Source organism: Camelus ferus, chromosome 13, assembly GCF_009834535.1.
Source record: "Camelus ferus isolate YT-003-E chromosome 13, BCGSAC_Cfer_1.0, whole genome shotgun sequence".
NCBI classification, from domain to species: domain Eukaryota; kingdom Metazoa; phylum Chordata; class Mammalia; order Artiodactyla; family Camelidae; genus Camelus; species Camelus ferus.
In genome coordinates, this window is record NC_045708.1 from 57,605,172 (window position 1) to 57,625,456 (window position 20,285).

At 35.1% G+C, this 20,285-nt stretch overlaps 1 protein-coding gene and 1 pseudogene across 1 annotated transcript in view; one reads left to right on the forward strand and one right to left on the reverse strand.

Annotated features, from left to right (window-relative positions):
* The window catches only part of PIGK (phosphatidylinositol glycan anchor biosynthesis class K), an 86,378-nt gene extending 66,801 nt beyond the window's left edge, over positions 1–19,577 (reverse strand). The window contains exons 1-3 of the mRNA XM_006187001.3: positions 19,245–19,577; positions 15,908–15,961; positions 13,006–13,097 (exon numbers count right to left, since the gene is read on the reverse strand). Coding sequence (XP_006187063.2) covers positions 13,006–13,097; positions 15,908–15,961; positions 19,245–19,562 — 464 coding nt within the window. The 5' untranslated portion in view covers positions 19,563–19,577. The remainder of the gene's footprint in view (positions 1–13,005; positions 13,098–15,907; positions 15,962–19,244) is intronic.
* LOC102506060 lies at positions 2,382–2,975 on the forward strand (annotated as a pseudogene).
* Positions 19,578–20,285: the final 708 nt, after the last annotated feature.

The following is a 20,285-nucleotide window of genomic DNA, read 5'->3' on the forward strand; positions in this document are numbered from 1 at the left end:
CAATATTCACCACTCTTCCACTAACTGAGGCAGGGGTAAGCAGTAGAGATGCCTCACCCACCTCTCCCCCTTTCTTGTCAGAGTTCAAATTAGTATTGTGCAGACAAGATTCTCATCTCTTTCTTACTGTTTTCCATGGCTCAACTTCCCACTAAGTAGTTTACTGACTTTCTCAAGCATGCCAGCCTCAAGGCTTGGAATTCAAATCTGTGCATTAAATTAGCAAAATTATAAGTTATTAAATTTCTCAAACATTTGGGGTGACTCACAGAGTCAAAATAAAGAATGTTGCATTAATGAATGCTACGATCGAGTATAACCTATTTTTGTCAAAATATATAGAATAAAATTTGTTTTAATCTTGATATATTCAATATGGTCCATCATAATGGAAATCAATACATGCAATCCTTCGCATATTCTCATGTTTAACAGAAATTTTACTTTTGTTATTTTTCCCATATGATCCCTACTGATTTAATCAGTCTCCCCACTGCATCTACTTTTATGACAAGTGTCTTGGAATCTTGCTTAACATCATTAGGAGATTTTTACAGTCTGCATGTAACCTTATTAGAGTGCCATGAACAGTTTTCTAGGACTTGACCACCATGCCTGAATTGTACATTTCGCCTGAAAAACATCATTAATAAATCTTCTCTGATATATCTCTATTCTCAAATGGCAAGAAAGTGAAAAGGTTATCTTATTTCCTCTAGGCATTTAGTAAGATATTCTTAAGAAGTAAGTTTAGATATTCTTTTCATTAAGAAGACTTGGATGACTATGCTTCTGAGGTATCACTTTTATCAGTTTTTTTTAAAAAAATCTATTTGGCAAAGGATAAAATACAGACACAACACTGGTGGTGAAGAGAATTTTACCACCATCTCTGCTTTTCAATTTGATCATAAAGGTCAACAGGACAACAATTAATGAGGGAAAATACAAAATGGAGACTATTACAGACAAAATGAAAGGGTAATTAACTGGAAGACAGTAAATCTCAATTAAATATAATTCAACAATCTTTAAAGCAATATAATGGTGTTAACTGAAATGAATTTGATTTAACCATTCCATATTAAATTGTGTAGGCATTTACTATAATATTTTACCCAAATTAACAAATTTGGATTTCATATTTTAATAAGATTATAAAAAATAAGATTAGAAGTTATGGAAAAATGAAAACAAGGTAAGATTACAGGATGATGGAAACAAATATTTGTTGAGTTTACAGTGTGACAGGCACTGTGCTGCAGCCCTTTTAGATACTTCATTCTCATTAAATCACAACAATCCTGGGAGGACTATTACTGTCTCCATTCTAAAAGAAATCCAGCGAGGTCAGATCACTTGCCCAAAGTTGTATGGCTGGTAAGCAGAAATGAGATTTGATTTCAAAGCCCACACACTTTCCACCCACTACTACATTCTTTGGCAGAATGGAGTACGTTGCCTTTCACTCTTTCAGAGCCAAAAGAAAATCTTCAATAATTTCTATACTCACATCGACAAATATTAAGGGGACATCACTTTTCCTAAGAATCTCATCATAGTATTTCCATTTCCGATGGCTCAATGAAATTTATGCTTTAAACTTCATTACAAATATTTTTAAGTTTTAAATAAACAATTATTTAATTTTAAAGCTATAGATTTTAAACTGTTTTCACCTTTTAAAAAGATACTGAAAAATCGTCCCAAAGTCTTTTTCAAATTACAATAAAATCTGACTAAGACTGCTTGGGGAATGGAATGTTCTGATTTCAACTTTTTTCCAAAACCTAATACCTACCCATTGCCCCTGTCAACACCTCCACCCTGCAACCGACCACCATGGACCCCATGCCCTGCAGCCACAGCCACAGCTGCCTGTGTTGCTACCTCCTTGGTACTCACTGTAAGATCAGGCCACAGTTTTCAAAGAGTAAACATACTCCTTTCTATCTTCACAGATTCACGGGGTTTCTGAAGGACAGTGAAGATTACAGCCAAGCACAGTATGACCTTTATAGGGACAAAAGAGCTATAGAAATTCATTACTACTCCACCAAGAAGCCGTGTTAAGAGCAGTTAAATGGACACAGAAGTGCTGAATTGAAACCCACAGAGCATTGTCTAGTTCTGACCTAGACGGAGTGAGCCTCAGCGCACTTCCTCTGTGTTAATCAATATTAAACGACTGAAGACTTGCTGCTTCTTGTTAGGAGTTCATTTCATTCTCCATTATTCCCAACTTCATACTCAAGGCATAGAGAATTTCAAGTGGAGTTTGTTGAGGTTTCTTTACATCATATCTGTGTTCAATTTACTTAGTCCTTTTACAATCTTAATGAGTTTTGTTTTTTGTTTGTTTTTTTGTTTACTAAACTAACATGTCTCGCATGAACTGTCTAACTCCCATGGAAGTCACACACAAGAACATGGTATTTCTTATCATATAAAATCCAACCAAAGGGACCTTAAACAAAGTTATTCAGAAACTTAAGAAGTATGGATTACCATAATAGTAAGAGTATGTGAAGCAATATATGACATTGCTCTCAAGGAAAAAGAAGGCATCCATGTTCTTGACTGGCCTTTTGATGAAGGTGCACTGCCATCGAACCAGATTGTTGATGACTAGTAAAGTCTTGGAAAAATCAAGTTTTATGAAGAACCCTGTCACTGTACTACTGTCCATTGTATTGCAAGCCTTGGAAGAGCTCCAAAGCTTGCCGCCGTAGCATTAATAGAAGGTGGAATGAAACACAAAAATGCAGTACAGATCAGAAAGCAATAGCAGCATGGAGCTTTTAACATCAAGCAACTTTTGTATTTAGAGGAGTATTACTCTCAAATGTGTCTGTGCTGCAAAGACTCCAGTGGTCAATGAAACTGAGGTACCTAATGCTACTGTCTTAGAAGTAGAACTTCAGACAGGACCTAATTTGTTGCACATTTTAGCCAAGAAGTTGGCTCAGTGAGTAAGTCTACTGAAGCTTTTATAGGAGTACAGAATAGCAGTTTTACCAGGTTATATGTTTGGCAGAACCTCTATGTTTAGGTTACGGTCAGCCTATTTTGACACTTAGCAAAAGTCTTGCTGTTCAGCATTTAAAATTTATTTATCATTTGTTTCAATTCCTAAAATCACGCCATCCTGAGTTATAAGTCAAGTTTAAATCTATTCCCATGCCAGAATCTTCTCAGTACATAAGAAATTTAGAAAGACAAGGTACCAAAATATCCAGTTAACACCTGCATACTTTTTAGTATCACACAGAACTAAAATCCTAGGATTTACGAACACTTTAGACCTTATGAGTTTTACTCCTTCAGTCATGTCAAACAGTGATTCGTTTGTTTACTTTATGTTTACGTTTGCCCTCATTCATACCAGTACACAACAGGTTTGCATAACCATTGACTTCTGTTCAATTTTTTACCAAGCTGTATAGTGTTATTTAATATCTTTCTATAAATCTCATTTTGTGCTGTTATGAAAAACCTGCATCTTGAAAATCTACTTTGTGCAGAAGTTTAATTAATCTCCAAGCAAAAAAAGCTTTACAATTAAATTAATGTTTGCACTTTTGTGTACAACTTAACCAAAACACCCTAAAAAGAAAGGGAGAGGGCTATTAAATATTTCTAGTAAGATACTGCCTTTATCTTTTGCAGAATATGTAAAACATGTCCTTTAATTTAGTAAATATTTTCTAAAGGTAGAGATATTTCGCTATTGTAGCTAAAAAATTCTTAATCATAAAATTTTTGAAATTCCTGTTATTTTTCCATACCTCCTGGAAGTTGTTTACCAGCTATTATTTTTGTCTGAAGTGTGGTTTTTTTTTTCTTCTCTTCCCAACTTCCCTTGCAAAAAAAAAGTGGGGTTTCTACTAGTGAACTGAACAGACGTCTAATTTTTTATGTCTTTTGACTTGTGTAACTCAGTATTTGGATACTTGACAGTTTATTATGTAACTGATCAATAGTGATGTGTATTAATGTTAGTTTAACATATATTTATATTGTCTTATAATATGTGGTTACAGTTCTGTGGGACAAATAATTTGTCAGTGTTCTCCAGCTTATAAAAACCTAGTGCGAGAGCTAGTTCACTTATTTAGAAATAATGAAAAAAAAAATCTAAACTGCTTTCTTGAATAAGTACAATCTATTAAGAACAATCTTTACCAGTATTTAAAGCTAACGTTTGAATATCTATTTTTATTAAATATAATAGAGATAGAAGAAGTACAGGATACTAAAGTAGCTTTTACTTGCCCAGAATAAACCCTGAAATATATTTGTAACTCAAGCTCCCTAATATGATCTTATTTGATTCCACTTTGCCTATAGTACGGTGGAGAAAAATTAACAATTCAAGTAAATTAAGTTTTGATTAATATGGGTTTTGCTTTCTAACATAATATATCTGAATTTCATGATTTGAAGCCTTTGCAATGGATATAATTAAGAATAAGTTAATGGGTGGGTGTAAGGATTTAATGTCAGGGTACATTTTAATGAACTGAGTAATCTCCCACTCATGATCAGGTCAGATTCTTGGAAACCATTAATATAAAACCCTGTGAAATATCTTTTCACCAAAGAAATCAAATTATGTTCACAAATGGTAATTTCACTTATCCTTTTAACACCTCTGAGTCAGATATAACATGGCAGAGAATTACAACATTGTTTCTATCAAATCTCCATTAGAAGTCCTCGGAAATGTCTTAGAAATTCTCATTATCATCTCATTATCATCATCAAAATTTCATTATTTTCCATGGTGAAATGTCATGTTGAGTCTGACTTATTCTGAGGTCATTCCCAATGCCACCAGCCAAGCATTTATATTTTTCACAGAAGTTATGGTTTACTCCTCTGCCCTTTTCTCTTCCCTGTGTCCCCACTTCAGTTTAAATTACAAAAATTGGCAAGTGTATTCTGAACACCATACGCTCTCAATATATATTTGGCTGGAAAAGGGAAGGAGAAAGAAGAAAAGAAGAAAGGAGGAAGAAAGGAAGAGAAGAAATAAATTCAATTAGTGTGCATTCTGCCCCTACCAGCTGTCTTTTTTCCTTCCTATTTCTCAGTCCAGCCTGGAACCTACCCAAAGTCATATGACATCAAATGCATCAGGCTCCTTTTATTGGTGCCCCAGTACAGTTGTTCCCTAAGGCGGCCTTAGTTCTGCCACCACACAGCTGTTGACATTAAACGTCATTTTACCTCTCAGGAACACATTTTTCTCACATGTAAAATAAAGGATTTCTCTGGACTACTAATTTTGAGGGATATAAAGACAACTTTTATCTGAAAATTGTCAAATATGAAAAGCTTCTGAAGATTAGAAACAACTTTCTATGGTACAAAGACCTGAAAGGAAGACAGCTGTCACTGTGGTGGATTTTATGGATATCAAAAAAAGGGAATTTATAGTCAAATTATTAAAATTAATAAGAGTTCAGCAAGTTGCCAGAGCAATATATAAAACCCAACTGCCTGTGCAACAGAAGTAAGAAAATATATTTTTAAAAGGTACCATTTATAGTATCAACCAAAAAAATATAAGACAAGTAAATATTCTACCAAAAATGTTTATGGAGAAAATTTCTAAATTATAAAAGTTAGTTTAAAACCATTAAACACACAATTAAATAGAGATATACCTTATTCATAAATGGAATGATTTAATATCATAAAGAAGGCCATTCTCTCTAAATTAATCTAAAACTTAATGCAATGCAAATCAAAATCCCAACAGGATTTTAAGAACTTGACAAGCTGATTCCAAACTTAATATGGAAGAACAAGACACAAGAATAGCCAAGACAATTCAAAAGAAGAAAAAAGTCAAGGAAATCAGGTTACCAGATATGAAGATAGTGTCAGGAATGAAGATATTCTGGGGTTAGCAGAGGGAATAAGCATCTCTCACTTCTTTGACTTCCCAAAACCTTCCTAACTATTTACAAATCAATAAAGAAATTTCCCTTTGCTCCATAAATCTCTTCATGGTCCTCTTAGTCTTGCAAATGGATCTTACTTATTATCTAAACATAAGAGCTGTGGCCAAAATGCTCCTTTTAGTATTGTCACTATTCTCAGAGCACATTTCAACTTCTTAACTATTCTAAATGCTTACCTATTCAAGATATTATGTACTTCACTAAGAACATCCCATGGAGAGGCAGACAGATCAGCTGCCAACATGAGAATAAAATGACAGATTGCTCAGAATACATGTCTCTATATTCAAACACTATTATTTACATTTTTACAAAGTATATGAGAAAAAAAACTGTTGGGAAATGACAGAAGACAAGAAGCAGAGCATTCAAAGGCATGAGTTAGTACTATCTTTACAGTAACTATGATAATATATTGCAAATTATTTACAAAGCACATTTACTATGGTTCCAGTCCTTTTGTTCATAAAAAAAATAGGTAAATTATAAAATAAAACTATTAATAAAATAAAATTTTATATACATTTAATAATTAAGAAACTTTTATAAATTAATTGTAATGGTTTTAAAAAAAAATTAGCAAACTCCCTGTACAGAGTACTCTGTAAGGTTCCACATAGTGACACAAAGGAAAGAAACATATATGGGTAGGAAAGGACAGCACACAGGATATTCTAAGTGTTCTAAGTGGGATGAATGGTGAAAAGAAATAGAAATGGGAGTGAAAAAACTACCATGTGGTAGATGTCAGAACAAATCAACAAATGAACATAGTAAATTGGGATTAACAAAGCAGAAAAGACTGAAGACTGGTTGAAAATTTTGGATTTTTTTTAGAGGAACAACAGAGTCACTGCAGGTTCTTAATCGTGGGAGTGAAAAGACGAAAGCAGTGTCTGAGAAAGAGAATTCTAACAGCTGTGTGTAGGATGAGCTGGAGGGGGAAGAAACTAGAGACAGGGAATAAGCAGCTAGAAAGCTGCTCAAGTACAGAAGCATGAAGCACATGAAGCGTAAAATAATGAAGACCTAGACAGTAATAAACACTATGGAAAAATAAGAAAATGGGAAAACAGAGAGACATTCCTTATACTATGCAATTAATATTAGCTATTTTCATAACACCCTAGCACCACATTCAACATGTAGATATATATTTTTAATTAAATAAGGTATTAAATGATCAGTATGCATAATTATACCAACCTCTATAGAATTGCCATAAGAATAAAAAGAGATCATGATATTAAAAGAATTCTCGAATTGCAAACGTTACATAAATATTATCTGTTGTAATTTCTTAGGGAGGAAATAGCTGTGATATAATAGAAATATTCCAATCATAAAGTCAAAATGCCTGAATTCAAATTCTGCTTCTATTATTTAGCGGTACCTTTAACAGACCTTAAGCAAGTCATTGAACCATTCTGAGTAACCATTTTTAATACGTAAAATGGGGTTGGAAGTGGGGAGACTCTCTCATAAAGGTCCCAAGGAATAAATAATTCATTATAAAACCCCTAACACAGTCTCTGAATTATGGTGGATAGTGCATGTGTGTTGCAGTAGGGGTGGGGGAGGAAGCCAGAAACAGGGGTCCATTTTGGCCGACCTTCCCGAAGAGAAAGCTACAAGCATTTCCAAAGAATCGTAACAACCATGACCTTCTCCATATTATTTTAATCAGAAATTACACAAGAAAATTCCTGAAATATCTTATTAATGCTTACCTTACCCAATACCCTCTTACATATAAGATCTAACCCACAGCAGCATAAAGAACAACAGTCAAAAGTTATATTGCCAATCTGATTTTAAAAACAACAGTAACAGGCAGTGATTTTTTTTTAATTTACAAAAATATTACCAGAATTCAAATTTCTAATTCTAGTATTTATTACTTGAGAAAGAAGTTAAAAGGGACAAAGGACAAAAAAAAAAATGCATCCTAAGGGAACTTAAATAGTAGGAAGGCAAGGGATAAGTAAAGCTGCAGTTAACTTGTCTTAGGCAAAACTCTATGGACTTCTATCTGGTGGAAAGAAACGAATTTTAAGTTCCCTGGTGAGATCACCCTCCCCACAGACCCCAAAAGTGGAAGTCAGGGAATAGTTTATAAAATCTACTACTGAGCATTTTTAGCTTAAGAAACAAGATCTAACGAGACTATAAAAAAGCAATAGTCATAAATATTTCCTTTCTAGCCAGGACCAACTGGGTTCCACTTGACTAGGGATCTTTAGCATACTCCTCATTCATTCATTCATTCAGCTCTGCACAGTATGCGAAAGAGTGCACTGCGAGGATTATAAACATAGTATCAGAACCAGCCATGAAGAAAGAAGATCAACACATAGGAAAAAGTGCCATGATAGAAGTACAAATAAAGTATTTACGCGAGAAGGGCCAAGAAAGCTTAAGGGAATGTATGAAGTGAATCTGGGCATAGGAAAACCAAGAAGGAGGGAGGAAGGAAAGAATTACAGATGGAAGGATCAGTATAAGGCAATGAGAGAGGCCAATACAGGGACTTACAAGGAGGAATTGGCTGGAGCATAAGGAACTGAAATTAAATGATCAGAGTACCAGACTTGGACAGACTGCAAAAGCCTTGAGTTCCAGCATAAGGGATGTGAACATTATTTTGCACACACTAAGAGTTTATGAAAAAGAGGAGATGAATAAAGGTTTAAATTAGGAATACTAATCTCAAATAATAATTAAAATATAGAGCAAGGGGAAAAATAGAGTCAGAAAAGCTGCAGGATTTAGCTATGGAAATAAACAGTTTATCAGATAGGGATCATTTCAAAAATTCACATCCACTCAACTTGCAGTAGAGTTAAATTATATTTTAAGAAAACTTAGATACATATTTAACTCCATAAACTTAATTCTTATGCGCTGAGCCAAAAAAATAAAAGGAGAGACAGATCTCATCCAGCCTCTTACTCAATGTATTTATTCCCCAAAGTAAACATGAGATGAGACGGGAGCTATGACTCTGCATTCCCTGTCAGTCTCAGTTCCCATGTCCCTCTTACAGCATGAGCACCTCGATGCTAGTGTTAAAGATATGGATAGATTTTTCATATAACATGTCCCTTAATCCAAAACCACTTCATCAAATGCTCCACCAAAGAAAAAGAAAACCGTAATTTGCTCTAGCAATGCTCTAAAACTGGCTGTGTTTGACTTCATAAAAGATAACACTATACTGTACTTCATGTGCTCTTTAAGAAATTTACAAGAATAATTTTGGCCCAATTTCTGCTTCACATACTGTCTTTAGAACTTAACCCCTGTTTAATGCCTTCTCTCTTCCCCAGCAAAACAGGGATTTAGACCAACAATTATTTTAGGACACAAAATTTCCTAAAAATAATGAAATGTTTCAAGAAGCTAAAACCCGGCAAAGAGAAAACAAAATCTCTGAGGGTGGGTAAGGTTACAAAAAGCATGAGCACAAAGTACGAGACCCCCGTCCTCCACAGAACTTGGTCGATAACAGTTAAGCTGGAGGGTAACAGTCAAGCTGAGTATCTTCTGAGCATGTCTTTTTATTGTCCCCCATCACCATTAAATTCCCTTCTCTGAGTCAATATTTCGGTACAGTACTATAAAATTCTGGTAACCCATGTATCAAATAGTCTTTTAACATGTTAACAGATTAACATTTGCTAAAATCTAGACTAATACACTTTAGAAGACAGACTTTTTTTACTTTTAAAGTACAAACTTGTCTGCTTTACCTAACTGATTAAAGTATTTCCAAGTCACATGTTTATTTATCCAATACCTACTGAGCACCTACTATGTGCCGAGCACTGTGCTAGATGCTAGAAGCACAAAGTGAAATAAAATATAATCCCTGTTCCCTTCAAGGAGTTTATAATCTAATGAGGGAGACATACTATGATTAATATATTCATGTTATAATCAAAGTACATACAAAAGATAAGATAGAGATAAACAAGGGGGCCAGGGAATGCTTTTCTGAAGTATTAGGGTAAAGTGAATTTGGAAGCTCAGGTAAAAGTTACAGCTGTGCTTCCTAACTTGATTGTCCACCAGAACCATATATAGAGCTGATGTCTAGGATTCACTTCAGATTTAGTGAATTAGCATCTCCAGGGGTGAAGCCAAGAAATCAATATTTTTAACATGCACCATGAGTGATTCAGAATCACAGCCAGGTTTTGGTAGCAGTGAGCTGGAAGTATAGACAACCACTCCAGGCAGAAAGAATAGCTCAGTATGGTCAGAGTATGTGAAATACATACAGAAAATCAGAGAGAAATCAGAAAAAGGGTACTGATATGACTAATGTGACATTTCAAACAGGATCTAAGAAACTGATATGAACTTCCAAAATAAAAGGCAATCATCTGTTACATTTTAGTAAATGATGTCTGACATGAACTAGTTTCTTACTGAAGAATACAGGAAAACTAAATGCAAATACTTTGCATTGCAAGACAGAGGTTAAATGCTCCTTTAAAAAAGCAAATAAAGTACAAAAAAAACCCCAAAATGGACCTTTATGCATAATTTTTATTAAATGCAATGACCAATCATTTTTCTCAGGATACACATCCTGAGAAGTTGTATGTCAGAAGTTAGGATAATACTGTTTTAACTTGAAAATGTTCCATAATGTCTAAAATAAATTCAAACTGTATTTTGAAATTTAAGCTTTAAAATGGAAAAGTGCTCTTAATGATTAAAGTTTCCAAACTGTTATTTCATAATAGTTTATTACTTTCTGACTAAAAGTTTACTTATAATTGTATTTTTATACTTAATTCCAGGTAGGAGTAAAGTGAGACAAGCCACCAAGGAGAGTATTACCATAACAGGCTAAAAGCCAAATAGAATCTTTTCTATTGATCTGTTTGTTAAGTAACAAATGGTTTAAAGCATCAACTGTTTAAATCCCCAGTTAATTCCTAACAAAGACTTCATACACAGGGAGGTAGATGGGAAAGGATTTGAAACAGGAATAAGCTTTTAAAGAGCAGTCTTCAGAAACCTAGGGACAAACCTAATTAGAATATGTAAAACACATCCTAACAGTTATAGTCTGTTTCTTAAAAGCCCCTCTAAATCTTAAACCATTTAGACATATCCTAATGCTTATAGACTAGACAAAGATTCATTTGCCATAGTGAAACCTACTGCCAAACCACGCACAGTCATTCCCTGGAGGAGCACATAGGATATGGAAGTGACAGTAGTTTTAAACCGAAGGACTAAGCACATACACCTATCTGAGGAGAACCAACTGACAGATAATAGTATCGGCTAATTACAAGAAGAATACTTACACTTGCTATAACAAATCATCCTCTCAGACTTAATTGAATGTACTTTTTAAAGATGGTATTACCAAGTTATCTTAATTTTCAGATGAAATACAGGAATTCAATTATAGTTCCCAGGTTAGAGCTGTCAGCTTCTTACGCTAAAATGAACTACTGACACAGACTGTAAGATGACTTTGTTTCCTGAGTCATGCACTGCTTCCTTTCTGCTCCTGCAACACTTTATACATATCTCTGCTCACTTTTCACTGCAAGGACCTAAATCATGCAAAGAAGGTACTATTATCACAATGTAATAGCTGAGGAAACAGGCTTAGTACGGCCAAGTGATCGAATCAAAATCACCACTAAACCCAGATTTCAAACTCAGATCTGTCTGACTGCTAAGTTTTTTCCAAACTACCTCACAGGTGGATAGAAACACAGGACTAAATAAATCAAACCTAAATAACTGAATTGACTGCAGTTTCCTCTCTAACTGCTTTGGAAGTAGCAAAAATACGTCTATCATATCTAACAAACCAAATGTGGAGGACATGCATGTTTTTTCAATATTTATTTTTTAGTAATTCCAAATACTTATTTTACTTCATTATTCAAACTCTTTTGTTTGCCTCCAGACTGAGATTTTACAGATTGTTTTGCAGGCTTCTGTATGAAATACATTCTAAGACGGATGCCTATGAAAGAAACCCCAGCTACAAGAAGCTAGTTCTTTCTGATCCAACTCGTGTTTTTTATCTTTTCTTTCAGTCTCAAGCTCAGATTCAAAGCTGCTTCTTTCTGAAGATCGAAAGCCTGCTATTTCCCTTGAATGTGGTTCTTCTGAGGACTTGCAAGTGCCAGACTATCTGGCTCATGAAGCTTATTCTTATCAGGAATTATTAGGTGGGTGTGGGAGTTCCACTGAGTACCTGAATCCCCTCGTATGATTAGGAAATACACCACTTTCTGAGTCCTCATAGAAGGTAGAGCCCCTCTCCCTACATAGAAGTTAATGATGCCATATAGTCACTCTTCCTGTCACCCCTGCAGCACAGACATGGGCACTTCATCTATGCGCCGTCAACATTACATTCCCACCAAGGACTCTAAATTAAGAGCTAGAGACAGTAAGAAGGTGGGACAGCAAAGGTCAGATTTTGGCAGAAGGCAGTAGTAGCAACAGTAAGTGTCCAAAGGCCATGGTAGCAGCTATGCAGTAGCTGAGTCCAGGCTTAAGCAATTCGAGGCTGCATTACTGTCACTGGGCTGGTTTCATGCTATGAAGTTTAGATGTGAATTTTCCACCTTATCTTCCTTCTTCCTGACTCTTTAAGGATTCAGCCTTTCCAGCACTTTGGTAAACTAACAGATATGTTTTCAGTAAATGTCTTTTCTATTTGAATCAGTCAGAATTGCCTTCTGTTGCTTACAATTAAAAACCCAGACTGAGGCATTTTATAATTAAATAAATGACACAACAATTATACTCTATTTTTATCAAATCTTTTTACCTTAGTATTGACTGTTGTTTTATGTAATTTGCCATTATGGTCTTTAGTAAGAGCTACTCTGTACATGATGGCATGCTTTAACAACAACACAATAACTTCAAGTTAGGTTTCTTCATGTTTTTCAGAAGTGACACAAAAACACAAATATAATAACAATTATCTAAGGGTGGTTTTCACTGGGGTTCAGAGTTAAGCTTTATCAAGAATTCTTACCTGTCAGGAATACCTAGCCTCTTGACGCTTCTATAAACAGAAAGAGTATTTGCAACATGGCGATAATTAAACCAGAATCGGGACGTACACACCTGAAGTATTAAAACAAATACATTATTTTTAGGAATCAAAATAAACCTGAGTTACAGAAGTATTTCTCTGTAAGTAGGATATAGAGATGCTTAAAAAAAGAGTACATCATTATTCAGGCCTAGAAACAGCACAACACAATAAGAATTGTCAATAAAACCAATCTCTCTAGAGAGAAGGCTTTCATAACCGGTCTTAAATTTAAAAAACCACTCAGCTTAAGAGAAAACAAATCTTTGGGTAATCAAACACTGAACTAACTTAGTTACTCTCAATTTATGTGATTCTATAATGTTCCTCTTTTTAAAAGATTAAATTATTTAGAACCAAAGACAATGCCCATACTCTTTTCATAGAATAGAATATTAACTGCCTTAGGTTATATAATATTCCTATCACTCCAGTCCTAATTTCAGTTGTGAAAAATGGAAGATAGAGACTAAAACACAGTATAGAAAACAGTTTTTATATGCACATAAGAGAATGTAGTATAAAGAAGCTGTTGAACTGAACAGAAAACTATAAACAATTCCAACAAGTCTTACCCTTTAAAAAAAAAAAGAAAGAAAGAAAGAAACTGATTTCTAAAAAAAGATACCAAAGGTACTAGGAAAATCTAATGCCATGCCTCAAAAGTTAGCCCTCTCAAGCATTCATTCCAAAGGAAGAAAACAGAAATTGGGACTGTCTGGTAGCATACCTACCCACTAAACACCCTCCCACCTCCTACCACATGCCTCTGCTGATAGTAAGTATAATGATAGTTTCGAGAATAGCACAAATATTCTTGCCCCTGCACATAGAAAGGAACTACAAAGTTTTTTTAATTAAAATCTGTCTTCAACCTGGACTCCAATAAGGAAAAGACTAAAATTCTTGACTAGATAAAAATGTGAAACTCCATTAAGTCAAACCATAAAATCCTACAGAAATGAAAAACTTGAAATAATTATAATTCAATAAGAAAAAGATGAACAAGATAATTTTGAAAAATGGGCAGAGATCACAGCAAGCATTTCATAAAAAAAGTATTAAAAATTCAACATCTTGTAATAACCTATAATGAAAAATATGAAAAAAGAATATATAACTGAATCACTATGTTTTACACTAGAAACTAACACATTGTAAATCAACTACAGTTCAATAAAAAAATTTCTTTAATTTTAAATGGACAATAAAGTCGTACAGATGCTCAACTGCTATCATAATTTTTTAAAAAACTGGTTAAGTATCCAAAAGTCTGACCATTGATACTATTGGCATGGTGTGGAGAATGAATACTCATATCCTACTCATGGGAATGTAAACTAATATATACCTTCTAAGAGAGTAATTTGCAACATATATCAAGTTCAAAAATGTACTTCTTTTTATTTAGCTTGTGTAAGTATGGGGAAAAAAAGTATTCAAGAGTTCTCACTATATGTTGCCTCTATTAGCAAAAATCAAAACCAAAAAGCTAGAAACAAAATCACTACCCATCAGTATTATTTTTTTAACCATAAGTATGGATTATCTTTATAAGTTTTTTATTAAACAAAGATAAAAATGTTTTATTCAAAGCAGATCCTGAGACTAAAATGGAATTCAATTTTCCTTCTATCTCCCTCTGGTGGCAAGTTTTCTCAATCATATTACAAGAGTAAAGGGGCCTTTCATTTACCTCTGATCATCTAGTCAAGACTAAAAACAAATTAATTCAAAATGAGGGGGAAAACATTTATATTTTTTAAAATTTCAATTTTACAACATTGAAACAAATGTATGTTTTACACTTTTAACTTGTCCCTGATCAAATTTCATAATTTTCCATTTAAGAAAACACAATTTATTGAAGTCTTACTATACTGAGTTAATGTGTAAAATATTGCACAAAATATGAAAACTGCAGTTGTGAAATGCTCAGTAATAATTCTTTTTCACCCTCTATTTCTCAACTGAGATCCCGGTTACTGAGATTGGAGAGGGGCTTGGTTAGAGGTTTCCCAGAACAAGGAGGATTTTAATGTGTGTGTAGTATAAGCTAATAGGCTCCTATTCTAAGGATGAGCCCCTTGGCAATTAGTTGTCTGCACACCGGCAGTTATTCCCTCTTTTAAGAATTCCTTCAGAGACACTAATCACGGAAGTGCCCTTCGCTGCCTGTAGAGCAAGTTATCCTCTCATCTTGGTGGATCATGGCCTGCCTCCTGACGGTTTTCTCCAACTTAAGTGGTCACTGAAAGCCTATCATCCTTAACATGAGCAGCTTTTGTTCAACACCTTCATAAAATCCCGTGTGAGGGGCAGCATATAAAAGGTGTTCTTTCCTAAAGAACAAGAAAATGAGTCATGAACCCATGTTACTATTCTATTTAATCAAAGTAACAGGAAAATTAATTTGTCTTCTTCTAAACTTTTCTGTGTAATTTGAATTTCCTACAATGATCATTTATTTTTGTAAACAGAAAAAAAAAGCAATTAAAAAATAACATAGCCTAAGTAGAGAGTATCTATAAACTAATATGATAGATAAGAAATACAATTACTAGTTTCCATCATTAAAATAACTCTACACTTTATAAAATGCTTCCCTTAACAACATCACCCCTAATTTATTTTTATTTTTACTTATACATCACCACTTGACAGATATACTAAAGGCAAAGATTATTATTAGTTGATGTGGTCAATAAAATATAGCCCAATCGAAATAAAGAATTTCTGTTATAAGATAAAAATTTTACTTTCAAGAATTTGATTCACACAAAATTTCTCAGACACATATCTGATGTAAACAACAAGGTGCACCCTTATAGAATACACTTACCAAAACCGCCCAGTTGTTCGTATGGCCGCTTCTAAAGAACTGTTCTGCTTGATCCTATTAGTCAAATAATAGCAAAAAGATTAGAAGAAAAAGCTACATTTCCCCAGAAAAAATATTGATAAAGGCCAGTTAAGATTCATGAAGTTGTAATAACAGTAAGTCATCACTGTGTAAATGTATAAATATTCTATTATTTGACCTTATGAAAGACAAAACAGTTTTATTTTTTGATGGGGGCCTTATTAGGAGAGGGACTTCTTTTTTTTTTTCAAACATTTACCTCAAATACTGTCAACTTTTCCTGATACGCTTCTAGCTTTAAACTGTGAATGACTTATTTCACGTCTTGATTCTACATATAACAATACCATTCCTGCTGAAATTTCACTCAATATTCGTTCCTATTCTGTGCTGAGCGTTTCCTAATATTTCACTTGAACTCACCAATACATTTGATCTGACACATTCTCTAGCATACTTCCATGCACCATTCTGCTAACCTGTTAAATAAAGTAAGTCTGAATTATATTTATCATGGAACATTACAAACCTCAGCATCCAATACCAACCAGACACTGAATGAACATGACTGATAATGAACATGAATATAAATGAACATTTAATATATATAATATTATATATTAAAATAATAGTAAATATAAACTATAATGACCTCAGATCTGCTCCCAAATAGTATTAATTACTAGAACAGTCAGACTGCCTGGATTCAAATCTGGACCCTACTACTTACTAGCTTTGTAAACTTAGGAAAGCTGCTTAATGGTGACTGGAGCTGTAATTTTCAGCTGGCAAGAAAATTTCAGGGAGAATAAAACAAAAAATGCACTCATATGTGTGTGTGTGTCATACATACATATATATATATTTTTTAATCTTTCTCAACAGCTGCAATAGATGCTGAAGAAAGCAATGTGCTACAGTGGTTTAGGAATTTGAAGATCTGGGTTCTAGCCAGAGTCATTTAGCTCTTTAGACTTGATCTTCTTCATACAGAAATGAGAGTTGACCCAGTAATCTCTCATGTCCCTTCCGGCTCCAAAATTCTTACATCATTAAGACGTCAGTGGGAAATGAGATGGCAAAACACTTTTGTGATTGTTTACACAATACAGACATTGCAAAGTTATTCATTCATTCTACATATAGTTGGTGGAACACCTATTATGTGCCAGGTACCATGTAATGTACAGTGATCCAAAAATCACTAAAAAGCATGCTGCTTTCTCTCAAGAATCCCACAGTTCAATAAAGAAGACAAGCAAGCAAACACCTTACACAATGTAACATTCATTCATTTATCACATTCATTGGGCACCATGTGCCAGTCACTGTCCTCAGTGCTCAAAATATGATGGGCAAAATCAGTGATCGTACTTACCTCCAAAGAGGTTACTATCCAATTTGATAGGCACACATTAAGCAGATGAGGACAAACTATAAATTCTATAAAGGTAAGATACCCAGTACCATAAATAAGAGTGTAATAGGGGGACCTGACCTGATCTGGGAAGGGGGAGGCGTGAAGACCAGGGAGGGCAGGGATGTCAGGGAAGTTTTCCCCAGAAAAGTGACATTTGGGTTAGGATCCAAAAGACAATAAGAGGGAAGATAATTCTAGACAGAGGGAACATGTGCCTTAATGACAGAAGAAAGATTTAAGTTTTCAAGAAACTGAAAAATTAGCATAACTGTAGTTTTGAAAAAGAGAGAACCAGAGGTGCAGGCAGAAGCCAAAGTATGCAAGGCCTTGTTTATGAGTCACAATCAAGATTTAGTTCTTTATCCTTAAAGCAACATTGAGGTGTATACAGATGACATGATCAGATTTGCAAATTTGAAAGTTACTCAGGCTGCAGCTTGGAGAACAGACTGGAAGGAAAAAAGAATGACTTGAGGGAGACCAATTAGAGAGCTACTGCCCTCTAAGTGAAAGATGATGGAAGGAATAATAGAGTACAAAGCATACATAGGTTACCACAGATGAGTGCTGTACTAGCTAAGTGCACAAATTACAACAGTAAAGGCAAAGGTAAAGGATAGGGAACGATTCTGTGGAGGTTAGGCTTTTGCCGCATCTTAGTAAATGAGCAAACAAAAGAAACAGGAGGATTAAAACCTGGTAATGTTAAAAAAAAAAAAAAACACAGCAACTGCATAACTACAAAAAAAAGTAGTGGTATGAGTACTACCAAAATGAAGTATACAAAATAATCTGCTAGAACAAAGGAGGAAAATGGAACTTCTATTGACATTTATCGTATCTAAACAACATGCTTTATAAATATTGAATATACACATTAGCAGTAATTCATGACTAGACAGAGAGAGTGTGTGTGCTCTCTATCTTTTTTAACTCGTTGGGGTGTGTATTCAAAAAGTCTTGAGTCCACTCATCTAAGCTCTAGGTTGGAGGTGGTCGGGAGAATGGTCTCCTATATGAAGACTGGAAATGTAGGCAGAGACCACATCCTGATGTTTAAACTGTATTTTGTATGCAATGGGAAATTATTGAAAGGATTCAATTAAAGAAATAACTTGATCAGGTTTACATTTGATGAAGACTAGAGGGGGGAATTTGAAAGCCTGTCGGAAACAAGATAAAGCTACTCCAATAGTCTAGACAAGAAATGACCCGGGCCTGCAGTGGAACTGGAGAGGTGAAAGCAATTTCTAAAGTTCAGAACATAGAATTTAGTGATGATTAAAATGTGAGATACAGAGAGGAGATTATTTTTTAAAACCCAGGTTTCTAGCTTACGAGCAACCCCATAGGAGGTGGGGTAGGAGGAAAATAAAAGTGGGGGCACAAATTTTCAAATATCGGCTGACTATCCAGGCCTCTTAGCCAGCTGGATATTCGGGCCTTAAAAATGATGCTAGAGATGTAGGCTGCAGAACTGGACTGAGGTATTATCAGAGTATAGGGGATCGTAAAAGCTTTATAAAGGGCCAGAACGTCGTGTGAGCGAAAAATGAAACACCGGGCCCATCTGATTCCTATTAAAGGGAAGTACTAACCACTCCTGTAGTTCAGTAGCAGGAAAGTAAGCGCTCCAGTCTTGTGCTGACCCTTCACCTGCTAGGGATTGCCCATTCCTCGGAGCAAAGGATCACACCTTCTCCCGCCTCCCAAGACTTGCTTCTTTTAATTCACCTCTTAAGAGGGACACCCTCCCCACAGCCCAGCGAGCCTAGGAAAAGGCTGGAGGCTTCCCTCGGCGGCTGTGCACTGGCCTTCTGCTGGGCGCTCACACGAGACAGCCACTACACAGCTGTCCCCACCAGGACCCAGTCCCTGACAGAGCCGGGCTCCTACCTCGATCTGACTAGCGGCCAGGCTGTCGAACGGAAAAAGCAAAAACGCTGCCAGGGCAGTCAAACCCTGGCTGACAAAACAGGAATCCACCATACTTGCCGGTTTCAGCTTTCGGCACCTGGAGGGGCGGGGCGAGTGCCGTAAAGCAGCACGGTTTTTTTTTTTTTTTTTTTTTTTTTTCTCTCGCGACGCCTGCCCCGCCTCCTCGAGGCCAGCCCCTCCCCAGCCTTTAGAAGTCCGTGCTTCCGCAGACCTGGAGTTTCCCGTGTAGTCAGGGCACGGTGGATACAGGACGTTGAACGTTTTCTTTAACTCCATTTTCAGTTTTTGTGTTGTAGAATAGATATAACGTTTAAAAACCTTTTTCAAAGGTGAGGAAGAAAAACGTGCGATCCCATAAACTTTAAGAAGTTGTTTCCTTTTTTGCCTAGTGCTGCCGGTTCAATTCATTGACTGAAGCATGAGGTGGTGGGAAGAGTAAGCTTTGGGGCACAGAAAGGTGATTAATTGGATCATTTGTAAGTGAAAAGATGGGTGAGTGTTGCAACTAACAGGCTTGGGGTCTTTTATTAAAAGTATGAATTTGGAGAAATTAGTTAAATTTTTGTTTCTTCTGTAATTACAGAACTATTTCTCAAAGAGTGAGGATTTAATAAGATCGTGTGTATTAGTTCCATTATGTTCGTTATCTACATTCAGTTATAAATTCTGCTTTGCATCTAGCATGACAAACGTTATTTATGCTGCTTCATAATCTTCATAATTTTAACATTTAATGGTAACATGGAATTCTATCCTTTATTGATGCCTCAGCCAAAAAGTAATTGCACTTCTTTTGGGCAATACAAAGTCTCTACGTTTTACTATTAAAATAATATTGTAAAGAGTATCTTTAAGCATTTGGCTTTTACACTTATGAATTATTTTCTTTGGATAATTTTCCCAGAATAGGACTCTTGAGTCAAATGATATCAAAAGTTTAGTTGCTATCAGTGATGTTGCTTTCCAAAGTATATAAATTTACAGTGCTATCAAAATACA